This window comes from Ctenocephalides felis, unplaced genomic scaffold (assembly GCF_003426905.1).
Source record: "Ctenocephalides felis isolate EL2017-DRISC unplaced genomic scaffold, ASM342690v1 CF-g0.4_SCAFFOLD_03571, whole genome shotgun sequence".
NCBI lineage: Eukaryota > Metazoa > Arthropoda > Insecta > Siphonaptera > Pulicidae > Ctenocephalides > Ctenocephalides felis.
This window is the reverse complement of record NW_020539725.1, coordinates 57543250-57562607: the sequence shown is the minus strand read 5'-3', so window position 1 is coordinate 57562607 and position 19358 is coordinate 57543250. Positions and strand designations below refer to the sequence as shown.

Genomic DNA, 19358 nt, shown 5'->3' with positions numbered 1-19358 from the left:
AAAAAAAATCATTTATGTGCAAAGAATTGATAATGATCAAAACTTAAATTTATCAAAAATATCATCTTAAACAAAATTATGACTTTGATATATTTTATAAAAAATATAAAATAATTAGAACTGACTTAAATTATAAAAAATGCTAATGTGAATTTTTGTGAAATACTAATTTTTTTCGATTAAAATGTATATACAATATTTAACAGAATTTTATTGAAAACTTTAACTATTAAATTTACTTACTTTTTACATAATTCTCGTGTTTTTAATTTTGATTGTTTTAATTTCTTATAGTTATTTAGGCTTTTTATGCTTGGCTTGTATAAAATAAGTCCCTAACATAATTGAGTCTCATTTTCGTTTTGTTGAAAATTTTATATTTAAAAACAAAATGATTCAAAAAAATCTTCATTATTTTGATTTCGGCAGATCTATTTTTAACAGATCTAATAAATTAACATTAGGCATTTAATTACTTAATTGCCTGAAAAAAGCTCATTTATTCACACTTATTTACAGCTGTTTTACTTATTGATTGATTTCATTTAAATATTAAAACAACTAGTTTTGCAATATTTAATAAGTAGTGAAAAGTGTTTTCGATAGAATCTTTGTATATAACGAATAATTAATATTATATTTTTGATCAAACAAAACATACAACAATTTTAATAAAATAGCAAATAGCACTAGAAATTATTCAGCTATATAAAAGTTTTCGAAAGTTTCTGTCGATTAAGAAAAAAAAAAGAGTTATCTCTTTTAATAATATTAAAATTTGAGCAAATGCTTTTTCAAACGTATTAGAAAAATTGCGAGATTTCATTGGTATTTTAAAATTTATTATTATTTTTTATAAGATCTTTGTTTACTGAATACAAAAAAATAGCCCTTATTAGATAAACGAATCATCTTATCTCCTGGACGTAAATCAAAATTCATTCCTGATAAATAAGCAAGTTTTTACATTTTTTCATATAATATTATTTTTTAACTCATTTGTACCATAACTAAGCTTTTGGTTTGTATGACAAATGAATTGAGTACGTCCTCATCAAATGTACTCAAATCAAATAAATAAATAAGACATATTTGAATAATAATTTAATGAGACACGTTGATCACCAGTATTAGAAAAATTTTCACATGGGCTATTGTAACTTTATTAGATAATTTAGTTAAAAATGCACAAAGAAAACTTATTGTATTTTTTTGTCAAAACTCCTGGAGAAACTCTATTTTTATGATATACATATATGACTGACATGGCCCTACATTAAAACTTTGTTTCTCCTGCTCAAGGCTCATGTAGATCTTCTTAGCATATGACTGCCCTGGCGATTAACGTGTTAAAAGCAATATTTCTCCAAGTCAATATCCAAGAGAATCTATCAAATAACATCGCATTGGCAACATTTTTCAGTACTTTTGCCTATTTGTTGTTTCCCAATTTCCTCCTCCTTATCATTAGTGATCATACGCATTTGCGCATCACAATCGTTAATATCCGTCGTTGTTCTTAATATTGATTCCAATCTAGATTTGAGTTGATCTGGAGATACTGCTTTGGTTTTATTATTAGCCGTTACATCCAATTTCGAGTTCTTAACTTCGTCCTGCTTAAGTTCATCCGACACCCTGCTCTCTTGATCAGGTGTATATTCCGTTTCTGGTGAATGAGATTCCAAACTTTCAGGTGTATATGGATCTTGCGGATACCGATGATCCAAAGTGTACAAGAGTTGGGTATCTATAGCGTTGACTATGTAATCCCTGCTGTAACCATCAAATCCTCGGGATCTTAATAAAATTCCATCGTTGGCTATCCTAAATTTGCCGCATTCGGCACACATCACAGTTTGTCCTGCGGAATCAGGTTGCTCGAGGTCGTATGTTTCGCACAAACAGACGTTTAGATTGAAATCGGTGTCAGTGACACAAATGACAGGTGACGAGGTGTAAGGACCTACTATATTTATCGGCTGTTTATCGACGATTTTTGCATCGTTTTGTTCGTTGTTGGACGTTATTAGCGGCGATACAAAGCTATAATCTAGCGAAGCATATTGGTGCAAATCAATACGACATCTAACTGTACCTTGTTCAGTGCGCAGCAAAAACCTCAAGTAGACCGGCTGCACGAGGAAAGCATGGGCGGAAAAAATAATAAGATTAAAAAATCTATAATTGCTAACGATGACGATGACAGTTAGAGCGAAATGAGAAATGAGTTAGTAGATGAAACCAGCCAACCACACACTAGCATAATGAATGTGTACTATAAATATTTTAGGGCCAATTCGGCGGTAAAATAGAGCATAACATAGCGTTGTTATGGCAACGCTATGATATACTTCTTCCTTGGTGCTAAAAACTGTAAAAATCTATTTGCTGTGTTCCAAAAATATTTCGAGGCCGTAATATTTCAGTAAGTTCTAAAAGACCATGATATATATCGCCAAAACAGTTCCATAAAAATCGGCACATTTTTTTTTCAACAACGAATTACATTACATAAAAATCGTCGAAAAACTATTTTTGAACACTATTACAAGAAAATGGCCCGGCCGATCTTTACCAACAACTAATGAGTTTGATTTCTAACCAATATTTTTCGAACAGTTTTTGAATTTTCAAAATCTATTCAGAATTGCGGGCTAAAACCTGGATAAAAAATCATCTCTCTGCAATTTACAAAGAAACGGCTTGGCTGATCGTCGCGCAAAATTGATAAACACTAGTCCTCATCGAGATACATCAAATGGCTTTCAAATTTTTGAAATCGCTCCAGCCGTTTTTGAGAAAACGACGATTTACGGCAAAAAATCTGTTCACATTTACGCACACACATACACACACATACTTTTTCCAAATTTGATCTCATACGATTCAGAATGGCTTGAAACGTCGAGAAAACATAAAATTAGCGAAACGGATTTTTTGATGAAAACAAACTTCTCCTTCGGGAGGATAAAAATGTATGAGTACTTCATAACACTTGTTACACTGATAATTTCCATCTATTTTTCACAACGAACCTTGTGATCCCCCATACACCTGTCACTGCCGATCACTCCATATTCGACAGTGGAATCCTTAGTATTATGCCCCCCCTCAATGAGGGTCTTGGCCTCTGTGCTCATGAGTACCCGATCGCACCAGGCAGGACATCTCGTCTTCATGTAATTGTCAGGTTGGGCGGGGTCCTCTTCGAAGGGATAGGTGGGCACGAAGGAAAGAGGGTACTCATGAAGGTACCCCCGGAGGGGATCCAGTTCTCTGTCGTATTGCCTGAGCTGATATAATAGATTGATTAGATAAATAATTGATAAAGAGATTTATGAGTGAGTAATAAAATATTTTTATTGTTTACCCATTCTTGTTTAAAAATTTTCTGGTGATCGCTGTGCGAAAACTCCTTTTTACCAACTGACAAGATTAAATCACCATCGTTATTTTTATATTGTACTTTTGTATGATCAGCGTTTTTTCGTCCCTGTAGCCGTAGAGCATTCAAATTTTCCGTTAATTTCTAAGAAATAGAATCATATTAGTTACATAGAAAAGATAATATAAAAATAGTAAACAGACATCAATAGCTCCTAACTCTACATAAAAAATTAAGGTTATAAAGCTAATTTTTTAACAAATTTCAATACGTTATAATTTTATGTCAGGTTGGATTAATAGTCATATAAATAGATAGTCAACTAATCAATATAATATTATTTATAACACAATCATATGCAATGAATTTTAATTATTATTATTATTATTATGGTTTGTTCTATTGATCACATTTTAAAATGCTAATTGCTACTTTCGGTTGTTGTAATATTTTAATAGTTGAAATATTTAAGAATATTTTTTTCTTATATCTCACATGTATAACACCTTGAGTATCACATCGAAAATTAAAATCTCCAAAAACGAAGTAAGGTGCAGTGCCATTCGTGTCATCCTGATGAAATCTGAAAGATATAAAATTCAAAAATTAATATTAATTAAAACATGAAAGTTATTTTTTTTGCATTTCACTATTAGGAGAGAATAGAAAATTCCTTTACAATATTCTTGTGAATAGTACGTTGTAAAAATAAATATAAGGTAGATAATACCCTCATAAAACTTTCATGAACTCAAATAATTCTTTTCCTAGTTTTACACTTTTTCATTTTCTTGTGACAAAAACTTATATCGCAGAAGAAACTTTTCTTATAAAACAAGTTGTAATGGTTACATAAAGTGTTTTAAACTATTCCTATCTAATATACTATCTTCTATAAAATGAACTATTTGTCTATTTTAACAATGAAAAAATCCAGAACGTCCATCGTGTCTGTTTCGGTTTTTTCTCGATTATTATGGATTTCACATAAAATTTGCATGAATAGATTTTATATGCAAAACCATGACAAAACAACCGTAAATGTGGCTCCTGTAAAATTAATCTTATTTCGTGTCCGAAATACGCATGTGAATAGAATAAATGAATTATTTATTGATTTGGAATAAATCAAAAACGGTAAACCAGTAATATTCTTTTAGACATAGTAGTTATATAGTAAAATGATCTCACGTTGTCACAATACACTTTATAATAAAAAAATGTATGGTTAAATTACTAAAAATATTTAAATATATACATAATATTTTTGGCTATGTTTTTTATATATTTTTTTTCAATATGTCAATATTATTTTCATATATTCTTTTAATGACATATTCTAAAACGAGCCTTCTAAATGTAATCTCAACATATAATTTTTGCCCTATATCTAACTTGTTATTCTAATTATAGTAAGATACTATTATAAGATCTTTGAAAGTTTGTTACTCTATCCCTTGATGGAACTTTTAACATAGAATTGTTAAATCCATTACTACTAACATTTCCATTACATACATTTTTAAATGCCAGGAAATGTGATACGTCTTCTTCATGTACATGAATGCTTTCAGTACCCAGAACATTATCGATTCTGCGTCAAGTACCTACTGGGTATGAAACTGTGACATGTAAATGTAACATGAGAAAACGTTAACATTTCCTCGACATTAATTATTTTCAGTTATCTCATGTGAATTATATGAACACAATAGAAACGAATCCATTTAATTTCATGTTATATAATAGTATGAAACTTTTTGTGACATTGTTACACGATAGTAAAGCAAAGAGGAAATGTTAGCAGAAATAGAACAGAATATAAAGATATAGAGACAGCAAATAGAATACTAGTGAACTAGGTGTGCATGGCATCGTGCCTTAAAGCAAATTACTGGAACACCCCGTGGAGAAAACTAAATTAATAAAAAAACTTTACAAAACTTTGAAAAAAATAGATTTTTGAGAAATTTTGAAAATTTTGAAAAAACTTGACTAATTTGATCCTTGTATATTTTGATTTTTTTCTTAAATTTTTGAACATGTTTTTAGGCTGCATAGCTTGTTTGAAGTCGAAATATCAAAGCGCGCAAGCTCCGCGTAGTCGTCTAACGTGTAAACATTGGTACGGAAACCATATGAATGTACACAAAATTTGTACTTATTACTATAATCTTCATAAAATATCTAATAATACGATGTCTAATATTCATTTTTGACCGCCAAATGGCATTGTTTTTCACCTTTTTTATTAGGAGACGCAGGATCTGTCTTTACAAAAATATTACCAATTGTTCATTTCGTCAATACAAGTAAAATGTTTTTTGGTACTTTTTGACCCGTATCTCCGAAACGGCTAGACCTACCTTTGCCAAAAACTAATCAGCATGTCATCTTATCAGTAGGAATCGAATGTTTTTTAAATTAATCAAATAGCGAATCCATGTTCGTGAAATCGTCGACGAACACACACACACACAAACATCCATTTATTCTAAGGTATGCCAGAATGTTCAGAAGGTTTTGAAACAACTATTGAGTTGTTTTTCCAACATGCCCATTTAGTATACAATGTCCCTTTACGGCTGACAATTGTAAATTCTCTAAATTTATTAAATGTCCTTAAATGGACAGTTGTAAATAAAATAGAGAATAACAAAATTGTTTTAGAAAACCCCGTGTAAAATAAGTAAATTTGGTCATTTTAATAATAATAAGAATAATATAAATGTTGATGCTTGTTGATGTTTAAAATAAAAATACTATTTCATGAAACATTCGAGTGCATTTCGGCAAAAGCTACTATAAATATTTTAAATCTTATCATTTATCCTGCGCTATGTAAATGTTGAGTATGTACTAACACTAGCCATTAACTTTTATTCTATCGATTTTCCCAGTTACCTACCTCTCTAGAGTGTGCTGTAGGGCCACCCTGCGGCTCTTGCAGTAGACCGAAGGAAAGCTCTCGCAGGCGGTCAAATTCGATGCGTCGTGGAACAGGTGGATGTTCACGAAATCCACCACGGTCCCGTTCAGATTCCAACGGGTACGCAAATAACCTTTCCGTGACCATTTGCACTGAAACATTGCAAACATTATTAATAATCGGAGAGCTGATAAGAGGAATAAATTTTTGTGGGAAATGCAAATCGTTAATAGATTTAGAATGTTAACATCTACATATCTACACAGATTCTATCTTACAAGATAAACGATAAAAGATACGTAAAAGGTTTGTTCGGATGAAAGATGCAGAATAAAATGATATATAATGATTTATATATGATTGTTTATATGATTTTCTTGTGATTTTACAATTTTCCTTGAATTTTACAACTGAAACTCACCTACAGGACAAACCGTTCAAAATGCGAAGTTGCTATATATGGAAGAGGAACTAAAATTTTTCAGACCTTTCTAAGAATCTATAATACTTTATATGGTTTCTTTATAAAAATATCGAATAGTATGAATAGCTCAAATGTATCCGCACTTTGCATTTCAACATTTGAATATTCACACAGCATATTTGCTCGGACGAAAAACGCTGATTAAAATTACTAATAATACAATATATGAGTGTTCATACAATTTTCTTGGCAACTAATGCGTTACCAAATTATTAATTGATTAAATAATATATTACTCGACTCTCTGACTAATCAGTACACACACAACCTGTCATTATGAATTCCGTTCGAGTAAGCACAAAACACCCGTATTATGGGTAATTTATGAATATGCACGTGTACACAAAAAGCAATTGTGCAGGTTTTCGACAGTGTATAATTGTTTGCTGAAATTATATAATCGATGGACCATGCATAAAGTGTATTATGATTCATTATATGTATATATATATATATATATATATATATATATATATATATAGATGACCCAACAGGCGTTGTCCTGTACCGACGTCTACGATTCAAAAAATCCAATTTTTTAATATCCTATCGTATACTTTTTAATATCCTATTTGATGTCCTGCCTTCGAGATTTATTTATAGTCTTAGCATAATCAGTATAAGCAATTCAGAAAAAATAATACAGTATCTGCAGTAAAAGAACAATATCACACTTGATTTCACCACACAACATAATTTACTATATAATTTTTATAATCTTGTACGATATATTAGTTGCTTTTTGGCAATTAAAATTTCCAAAGTACATTTTTCTTACTAATAATTTCATTAACATTATTGTTTATGTTCAAATCTTAGGTGAATTAATTTGTAAAATCTAGTTCATATGAGCACTCTTCAGTCTAAGATCAACTTGCTAAATATTCCGTACCCAACGCCAACCAAATGAATTTTTGACACATGAAACAAAAATCATTCTAAATAATTTTTTTTAATAAGTAGAAATATTTTTGTATTGTTAAATAATTTAGTAAAATGAACCAAAATGCGACATGCATAAATTTAAAAAAATAATGTATATGCAATTTTGGACTTATTGCGTTACTTATTAAACTGAATTATATAATTTAATCTGTAAAGCATATATTGTATGTTATATTATTTTAATTTTTGGCACATCTCAGCTGCTTTACGGCAATAATAATGTAGACATTACATTTTTCTTGCATATTCTAATATTATCTAGGCTCATAATTTCAGCTAAATTCTAAATTTCAAGTGAATTGACATTTCTAGCAAGTTCAAATGTTTTCAATGTCAAACAATTATTAGTGTTTTTTATAATTTTTTCCATTTATTTTTACAATATAACTAAAAGAAATCCCTTAACAAAATTCAGAAAGATTTATCAAAATCCGAATAATCGTTTAGGAGGAGTACTTTGACTTACACCCATACAGAAGAATTTTATATATGAGATATGTGCATTTTTTTCAGGTGGTGATAAATATGTTGATTAAACAAAATATTAAAAAACTTAAAAGATATCCATGCAGATAATAAAATAGAAAGAAAACCAAAATATGTTTCTTAAAGTAGATTTAATAGATCCATACGTTTCCAGTCCCAATTTGATTTTTCCTCAGTGTAAACAAAATACAAAAAGTTAATAAGACACAAACACAAACAAAAGCATTGTTAATGAAAATACGTCTTCACAACAACCATTTTAGTGAAAAAATAAAGAACGAAATATACTTCGAAAAAGAAATAAACTAAAATAATAACTTCGACCATCACTTCTCAAAAGATTAAAAAAATTAATTATAACATAACTGTTTTCATTTAAACAAGTAGAATTCCATAACGCCAATTTCAAAAGCCCTTGAAACATTTAATGAAAATTTCTGGAGTGTAAGGTAAACGAATGACTGACAGCAATATCTTTATATAGAGCAAATCTCCCGAGGTATATAGACCATGCAAGTATTATATACATGTGGCTAAAGTTATCCAATAAAATCTCATCGTGCTCTTTTATGATAATATTATTCATGTATAAAAAATGAGCTTAAAAGATAAGAAAGCCATTGTGTAGAATATTTTAAATAAAAGTTATTCATTCAAGCTTTACGGTGGATCATTTTTAAATTTATAAGAGGATAAATAAAATACAAAAGAACTACAATAGAACGATGAAAAGCATATCTCGTTTTGAGTCTTCCTACCTCTGCACATTTATCTCAAATTGAAGGCATCTGCTACATATTTCTAAATGCTGTGTCATTTAATAACTTACCTCTGGGAAGAAATGCTGAGGAAATTTAGACTTGTCCTTTGTGGCGACCGCCTCAATGTTTCCTGTATAGATTTTTCGGTCCTCTACTGGCGTCCATTGCCGTCGAACGAAATCCCATATGTGCCTTGTCGTCACCGATTTGTGAGCATAGTATAAATTCCCTAAGGCCTGACAAAGAAGAATACAATCGATAGATACATATTGTATAGTTGATGGAATTGACAACCAAGTAAACTAATAGAATTGATAGTGTCAAATATTTCACCCAGATTTAAATTTAAATCAAAATTATTATTTACCGCCCATGTACAAAAATGTATATAAGAAAATAGTATCCGATGGTGGAAAAAATCCACGCTGCTTAATTATATAAGCACTCCATAATTATTTTTTCAATAATCTTTCCTATATATAAACTTATTGCCACCGCGTGCTACTAATGTATAGTTAGACCATTGAACACGCAAATCTGTTATTTTTATGTCATTGCTTCTACGATAAACACGAACTATAAAATATAAATATGCATAAAGATAATTTATCAAGCATTTATCTGCAAATACGTAAATGCCATCGAAATAATATTTAAATAATACATTAATATCCAAAGCAAGCGTTCTAAAAATATATCAATTAGCGGTGGAGACGCCTTGTAGAAAATTTAACTTTAAATTAATTTTCAAATGTATTGTTTTATATATAATTATTAATAAAATAATTGAATTTTATTGAATTATTTCCAGAATAGACGTAGGACGATTTGATTATAAAAACAATTTATATAAATAATGATTTTATAAATAGCAAAGTACTTGGAATGATTTTTGGTAAAAAATACACGTGTTACACATGCGTCATAAACAAACATTTATAAATTGCTAGGTATAATTTTTAATAAAAACTAGTGGTGTATGGCATCGTTGTTTAAGGCAAATTGCTAAAACTTCCCGTACCATAACAAAATGTTCGAGGAATATTAACTGTTTTCAAATAGATTATTATAAATACTGTAACATTGTATAATATTTATAAGAATTATATAAACTGAATTACAAAGTTAAAATAATTCGTATAAATGTTCTTTAAAACTTTAGCCAGAATTAAGATTAAAATCTGAATTATTTTCGATATACAAAAAAAAATTCTTTAAAAAAAAATTGAAATATTATTTTCCAAAAGCAATTATTTTGTCAAAACAAGCAAAAGTTTCTTGAATCATTGAAATCGAATGCTTAGTTCTCTCAAAAACAGCAATTTTTTGCACAATTAACTCGGAATCTCCGAAACAGCTGGACCTGCCTTTGCCAAAATCTAATCACCACTTCTCTCCGTCATTACGAATTCAATGTTCTTTAGATCATTCAAATCGGATGCTCCGTTCTCTCAAAAATTTGATTTCTGTTTTCTGCACTCTTTTCTCCGGATCTCCGAAACGACTGTACTTGCCTTTGCCAAAAACTAATCAGCATATCTGCCTATCAATAGGAATCGAATGTTTAAATCGGTTGATCCGTGCGCCCGAAAACGTAGACAAAAAATGTATTCATACACACACACACTTTCATTTTTTCTGAGGTATTCCAAAATGTTCAAAAATTTTCAAGACGTAAAGAACTGTAAAAAAATTTATTTTCGATTTTTGGATGTTTATAATAACTTACCCTACGGGAAGTTAAAAAATGGTCAAATTTAATATTTTTTTAATGAACAAATTGATAAATGCTAAGTTACTTTCTATACTAACATAGATTGATAGCATTAATCTTTTTAAAGACAGTTTTCATTTAAAGGGCTTTCATTGGAAGTCTCAAATTATTTGAAAAAAAATCACAGAAAATACTATTGCGTTCCAAACAATTGTAATCAATTACAATTTCATATATTAATTATACTATGACACAGTATCATTTGTTGATGACGCCGGCAATAACCATTGTTCTTCCCACATAGATAAAACACAGGAAACTATATGACGCAGATGCGTATTGTGTTTAGAAAAATTCCATTGTCAATCACATACCGAATCGGAAGTCGCATTAAAAAACTTATTAAAAATATGAAAACGCGTAAAAACATACAACATATACATTGCACTTACTTACATCTAAAAAAGAGCGCGAATGGGACTATTTAGGAGGAAAGTATAATTAAGAGAGATAATCGTAGCATTCTAGATCCTCCCCCGCATGACGTAGCTCGACATACCAAGACAAAACATGTAAACCTGGATACGTAAAATGTATTTGCTTCTATATATTCTAATTCACCTAGATCTAAATATATTCACATTCGCATATTTCAATAATCACTTATTTCAAACCCATTCAGACGTGGAAACTTAACGCTATTGATTATTGAACTGTGCAAGCCGTGTATAATTGGTTTATGTGTTAAAGTTATTTTTAAATCTTAAAACCCGTCATATTGGAGAACTCGTAACGCACGTTTACATACAATCTAAATTTAAAACGACATGCCTTGAATGTTTTACGTTATTATGAAATATTATCATAACATTTTATAGCATTTTATGTAATGACTCACAATAAACCCGCTGCTGCTGTTGGTTCTACATGATAAATGTTTAGAGAAAATGCCAGAGTTTATGATTTTCAAAGTCAATTATAAATAGGCGAAGTCTAAAGTGTTTAAGAACATGAAAAGTATTTCAATATTTTAAAATACATCAGGAGATATTCGCTATCAACACTTAAAGCGTTAATTTGGAAAATAAATCTCCACCGCTAAAAACATGTTAAAATTGGATTAGATCAAATATTTTTTGTGGAGATCAAATTGAAAAAGAGGACATAAATTGAGTTTCTTGATAAATGATACAAAAATTAGTTACGAAACGTGAAAATTTATTTAGATTTACGGAGTTTAAATATGAAGTTGTTAATTCAAAATGCACTAGCAAAAGTCATGTTATTTTTAGGTTTGTATGTTTTTGCTTAATTTTTTTTTAATTTGAAGATATCAAGTATTTTACCATATTACAACGCCTATTAAATGCGCCTAGCTTTTCATGACGCTAGATGCTTTAGTACACTCTTATCAAAGAAGGACTTTTCAAAGTCGACCAATTTTGAAAATGTTAAAATCATAGTTTAATTATTAATGCTAGGAAACGCTAAAATGTGATCCTAAAGTGTTATTCATAATTACGAATCCAAAATTAAATGAACAAAATTGATCAAAATAACCACAATTTACCCTGACAAAAAAAAGTGTGCGCGATTCACACGTGATTGAATTAAAACTTTTTTGCTTTTGTACGAGATGGCATTTGAGTGAAAAATTAATACATCACATAACAATATTGTTTTCACAATTTCACTCATTATGTAATTGTGTTTGAAGAACTTAATCTAATTAAAATTAACATACATTCATCGACTACTTGCATTTTATTTTTACTGTTTGCTGGCGATACAATCTCATTCTTTGAGCAGCTTTAATATCTGTCTTGCTTATAAAAATATTTTCGACTTCAAATATTTAAAGAAACTAAGAATAAGATAGAAATTATTTCAATAAACTTATGTTTCGCACACGGCACAAATGTTTTATTTGTTTTATTACTTTCATTATAATTATTTATGGGGGGAAGGGTAAAATATTCTTCTGATTCAGGTATTTTTTATTGAATCAAGATTTGTACTACGGTGTAACCTTAAAATCTAATAACATTCCGATATAATAGAGACATATAACGTACGCCGGTACACAATACAACGAAAGATCCCTATTCACTCGACACGACGACTAATCACAATCGACCCGTATAGAAATGATTTCATCGAGAGCGAATGACGAACAGTTTGGGGGTAACGGAACTTCCGTTGCATTTACTATCTAGTCGCGTCTAAAGAAGTTTTGCTTAAAAAATGTAATTTGCACATAAAAGCTCATAATTTTCAGCCTATATGAAATAATTTTTTCATGATAGTTACGATCACCCCGTTTCGTAAAATACCCAATAATTTTTTTCCCATATTTGTACATTATATTATGAAATACGATAAGGCTTCTATATAAAGTTTTACAGCTTACACTGTGGTTTGAAGTTCAGTTTCAGGAATAATGCTCGTTTTATCCTTGACTAAACGCGAATAAAAAGTTTAATTAATTATACAAATATGATACAAGTATCTCATATTGTTTGGCATCCATTTATACTAGTTCAATTTTCCATATAATATTGTAATTAATTTATAATTCACATTTTATATGCAAAAGAACCCTTGCACTGGCATGCAAATTGAAAAGAAAGAATAATTTATTCAAAATGAATTTCATGTTTTAACTGAAATATAACACTGGCTATTTATAATTAAAATCTGTAACTGTTGGTGAAACTAAAAAGTTATATTACCGTAAAATGCTGAGCAGATCCGTAATCTTCGTCCAAATATATCCTAGCAGCATCGAATCCAATTTTCTGCATCGATTCTCCGAGTCGTTCTACAAAACTTCGAACCCGTTCCGTAGATTCGTCGTACGTTTTTCCGCCAACTTCTTGCAAATGCAGAGCCAGAAATCTGGGACTCAGTCTGGAAGTTTGTTCTGCGAATTCGTCCAACCATGGTTGGAGCATAGATTCCGGCTGAAAAATAAAAAATCCAGAATTATAAGATTGAAATATAGAAAACAATTAGTTTAATTAATTGTACACGTAAATGCATAAAATATAATAAACTTCTTATTCTGATCTGTTACTTATCTTAAGTCATACATATGATATTATTTATTAAAGAACATACATTTATAATATTAATTTATTTTTGATCATTTTTTTTTATTGGCCTCGCTTACTCGAGCATTTAGCCACCTACATTATTCTATACAATCATATATTTCATACAATCTTCAATTTATTTAATCATATAATCCTATTCTTTTTCTATACTTCTTAACTCATCTTCATTCTTCTTTTACTATCTTCCCATTTCATCTTCTAACCATATATTTCTTCTTCTTCTATACTTCTCATTTCTTCTTCTAAATTCTTCTTACTTCAATTCATTTTTCAATTTATTACGATTATTCTTTCAAGCAAAAAATTAATATGTATTCATATTCATGTAAAAAAATGTTTAAAGAAATGTGCCGTGGCAAATCATTGTAATATTGATTTCGTTCGCCTTATATGATCCAACAAAGACTTACGCTGTAATTGCCTATTAGCCGTAAATAGAACATAATGCGAATATAAATATGTTAATGAATGAGTTATGCTAATAAGTATGGTAATAAATCTAATGCAAATAAAATAACGGTCACAGGCTTATATTGGACTATAGGTACGCAGGCCTATGTTGTTTTGTTAATTCTTTAGTAAAATTTGATACAGTGGATGATACAGAAGCCCAAGAACAAAAGTTTTAGTTAGTCAAGTAATTAAATCAATTGTGATTAAAATACTATAGATTTTTTTCATTATTATTTTGAAATTGATATTATAACTTATATCTCGATAATACATAAAACTATATACATTTCTATTCTATCGGTTTTACATATTAATGCTATTCTATCGATTTTACATATTTCTATTGAATACATTCCTTACATATTATATTAATGCTGCAGTGGACATTTTACACATATTTCATTATAATAATTTTATATAATGTATAAGGTATATTCATCATAATTATGAAAATGTTAGCTTCACATATTACCTATTTTCAATTAGCTTTTAGAGAAAAAAATCATCTTTTCTATAGGGTGGGGCACAAAGATCCAATTTGACTTTAAGTAATTATACTGTATAAACTAAATAAACTACATAATAACACATAACACGTATCAAAGAACTATCAAATTATGTTCAGTAAAATTTTCAGTTTATTCCTGATTATAAAAATGTGTTTTTCCTATTTTTCTAAAATTTGTGTCTTTTTACCCTATAGGCAGAGAAAAATGGCAAAAAAATCCAATTTTAAAGAGCTTTTTCAAAATAATAACTACATTACTCAACCAATGCAAAATATAAATTTCATGGGTACATTTTTTCACATATAATACTGTATATAACCTTGATATAATAACTATTTGTTTAATTTATCCCTTATAGAAATGGTTTTTTTTAAACTTAATTCACTTTTTTGTTTACTAGTGTTGTTTACACATTTGCCAGAGTAAGGATTCTGTTGATCCTTTTTACCCCACCCACATGTAAGCTTTTATGAAGATTATATGAAAAAACTGCCCAATCTAACTTAAAAATAACGACATTCCTTAAGAAACAATTAAATATAGTATACTTAAAAAATATTTAGGTCTCGTAAACTAAACAACAGTGCTCACAGACAAAAAACTAACGAAATAGAAAACACTTTTGTTTTGGATTTAAAAACATTGCCGTTTGTCTTCTGTCGTAGAAATCAAGGTCATAGCTGGTTATACGTCCTTTGCCCTCTCCTTTCAAATATTGTTATTGAAAAATTCCTAATTTTATTTGTTTTTGAGATATCTGTGATGGACCTATATATATATATATATATATATATATATATATATATATATATATATATATATATATATATCAGTAAAAACATGACAATAGACATTAAAATGGTTTTAGGTTTGGCAGTGTTATAAAATCATTTATCATTACTCATTAAGCTTGTAACAAAATATATAATAAAAACTACTTAACCGAATTATACCGAACCAGACAATGATTATTTTTTAATAGAATAAAGATAAATTTTAACAGTGGATTATTGTGATAATAGTATTTATAATAGATGATAATTGAACAGGGTGACATTGTTTTTAATTTAAATGCTCTATATCAACCTGTAAATGATACATCATACCATCATACATCTATGATTATAACAATCACAAAAATATTTACAGAGCTTCCAATCAAAATATTATTCTAAACTGTTTATCGACTAATGGTGACAGTTCAATCAGAGCAAGTGTAATTTCCGATAGCAAAAAATAATAAACAATATTTCATTTGAGTTTGTAGATTGTATTAGAACAATAAACTAATATTTCTTAATTAAATAAATAGAGTGTGCCCGAGTACAATAAATATTAAACAAATATACGTACAATCGCATTGTGTAATTAATTTATATTATAGTATGATAAGGCAGATATTCTACCAATAGCAATTCTCTCATACAGAAATTCTTGGTGAAACGAATAAGAACACGAATTGTAAAAAAGGTAAAATATACTTTCCAATAAGGAAAAAACATATATACTATTTTTTCGATTGACCAAAAATTTTATGAGCCATAAGTTTGATACGCCCAAATAAATTCACAATTCAAAATTGGTTAAAAATGTTTTAAGTGAATACATTCCTTTGAAGTTAGTCTATACAAAGGTAAAAATAAATTCACCAGCAAAGTTGCATCTAAAATCAAGGTCTAAAAATATTCTATATCTGCTTAATATATCTTTTGATAAATACACAAAGTTGGTAGAAATTGAATCTAATAATGATCAAATAAATTCATGAATCTGGAAAATGTTACCTGTCTGAATCGATGATTGTATATAGAATACTTTTTACACTGACAAAATTCTTAAGAATAATTTAGATTCGCAAATAGTTTTGCTACAAAATTAAAAATTGAGCTGAATGCCTTATCTAAAATTACATTGGAAATTGTTTTAATATAATTATAAGTATTCTAAAAGTATAATTGAGTTCAATATTTACTTGAACACAGTATTTATGGGTTTTTTATGATGTAGATTTTTAAATTTGAAGTGACATGTTTTGAAATATGTGCAATAAAAATAATTTCTGGTGTAAAGCAAACTCAGATTATAAAACTTATATTATTTGTATGAACATAATTATTTTGGAAATATTACCAAAATCAATTTAGAAAAGGTAACTAAAAATTGTAACAACTGCATAATATTTGGAAAGATTTACTCAGTTGAACAATTTTATTAATTAACTAGCTGACCCGGAAAAACGTATTATATAAGGTATTTGCAAACAATTTCTAGAAAATTAAAAAAAATAATAATTTTTTATAAGTATATAAGAAAGATCTTGTGAATTGACATTCTTACAGGTGTGTGTTCCAAAGTTATTATTTGTGTTATCAGCCGAAACTTCTTATTTAAATTATTGTCAATTATAAAAGTCATTCGCCAAAATATCATAAAATAATATGATATAATATATATAACTGTTCTATAAATACAAATGAGTACAAAATTATATAAATGAGTTCTTTCGAAGTACAATAAGTTTGAAAGAAATATCATTTGCAAAAACGAGTGCCACAAAGCCAAAAAGTGAATCTTCATATTAACATTTCAAAAAAGTTGGAATTTTGAGTTTCTTGCGTCTTGTTTAATAATGTTTTTGTGTACAAATCAAACTACTTGCTACAATTAAATAATGTTCATCTAAAACATCCTGTTCAATGTAATTGAACATAATCTGTCAAAACCATTTGACATTTGACGTATGAGCCGCCGTCCATTGTTTCATTCATATTACGCTTCAACAAAAAATTTCAAATTAAAAATGTAGAGTTTCTAAGCGGTTTTGAAGTAAAATCTCACCTTTTGCGCAATCTCTGAACTAGCACAAAGGGTATGGGCGCATTGCCATATAGAATCGGCCCCACCCTGGTATTTAAATAATTTATACGCCATTTTATAGGTCTAAATGATAAAAACCGATATACCAATTTTCAACTTTCTATCTCATCTTATGGCCGAGATATCATTGAAAATATGTGAAAGTGGCCCCTTTTTTCAAACTCACTTTTAGACGTAACCATAAAAGATATCGAAAAAAAATTTACGTGGTTCTATTCATATTGGCTTAGGTCACATTATGTAGAACAATCGATGCCAAATAATCAATTATTATTAGCTGAAAAAGATAAAATAATTTTTCAATTGATGTTTTCCGGTAGTGCGTTTAGTTGGACCACCTTCTAATTAGCTTTATTCGAAAGATTATTGTTTTTTCTTTTAGTACTGAAAATATTGTTCAAATCAATTTGGTGGAACACATTGGAAAATTGAAAAAACCGGAGCTAATACACCCGCGCGTAACGCTAATATACCCTGCAATTGCATAGAGTTCGTTCGAACGCAAAGCTGTGCGCGATGCGCCCGAAACGATTTCTAAGAAATTCTGAATGTGACAATATTTATTATATAGTTATATGTATTCATATGAAATAATGATATAATGAAACATTGTAATTTCAACAAACCCAAGAAACATTTCTTTTTTTGAATGATAATTGCAACATTGTAATTATAAAGCCCTTATTGTGGCCTATCTTTATCAGTACTACTCAATACTACAATACAACAAGAAATATGACAAATGGTAATCTGAAATTCTTTGCTTTTTGTTATTTAAAATTTTTCAAAAATTATTCGCCATTCGATGCGGAAACTTTCTATATAGTACTTCAGGACTTTACAAAAATTAATACTGAAAGTATTCTAATAATCATTTTCATAACATAAAACTTTTTAGTTAATTCATTTAAAAAATTACATTATTTTTATGTTTGTATTTTTTATGTGGCTTATTTAGTATAGTGACAATTTTTATGTGGTTTATTTAGTATAGTGACAATTTAATTTCAGTGTAAATATATAAAATATATTTTAGTGATTTAGTTGATTTAGTGATTTAGTTAGTTAAGATTTAGTTAACATAGTAGAACTAATAATGTCTAAAACTTGCAAAAACTGTGATAAATATTTATTCAAAATGCGTAATAGAACGAAAATCATTCTAACCGAGGATGATGAACAGTTGTATAGTAGTTCAATAGGAAAAATAATTAAAATTGGTGATGTTTTGTGTTCCACTTGTAGACTAATTCCTTATAGAGGAGAAGCAAGCACAGACAATATTAATGATTTATCGCATAGTAGTACTGAAAACAAATGTGTTAGTGATTCTTGCAGTGAATATGAATGTAATATACCTCCGAAAACTGATTTATCCGTGGATCTTTGTCTCAATCGAGTTGCATCGACGCATAGACATTGTTCTATTTGCAGTAATAAATCCGACCTAATTACAATTCCTCTAGAAGCCAGGATTCACGCATTTGTAAAAGTCAGAATATATATACCGCTTGGAAATCGTGCATGCAATAAGCATTTTTTTGGAAAAAAATTTTATGAAGAAGATATACGACAGTTACGTATTTATTCAAACACTAGTCTCGTCCCTCAGAAGGAAATATCAATATTTTTAAACGCTTTGGCAGATACAAGTGTTTCATTATTTAAGCAGATAGATAATTTATCTATATCGTCT

The 19358-nt window shown here is 28.9% G+C and overlaps 1 protein-coding gene across 1 annotated transcript in view; it reads right to left on the bottom strand.

Annotated features, from left to right (window-relative positions):
* Positions 1-1155: 1155 nt before the first annotated feature.
* The window catches only part of LOC113385235 (type I inositol 1,4,5-trisphosphate 5-phosphatase), a 43305-nt gene continuing 25102 nt past the window's right edge, over positions 1156-19358 (bottom strand). The window contains exons 2-8 of the mRNA XM_026623067.1: positions 13440-13670; positions 9062-9229; positions 6297-6469; positions 3884-3971; positions 3374-3532; positions 3039-3296; positions 1156-2135 (exon numbers count right to left, since the gene is read on the bottom strand). Of these exons, the coding sequence (XP_026478852.1) occupies positions 1392-2135; positions 3039-3296; positions 3374-3532; positions 3884-3971; positions 6297-6469; positions 9062-9229; positions 13440-13670 (1821 nt within the window). The 3' untranslated portion in view covers positions 1156-1391. The remainder of the gene's footprint in view (positions 2136-3038; positions 3297-3373; positions 3533-3883; positions 3972-6296; positions 6470-9061; positions 9230-13439; positions 13671-19358) is intronic.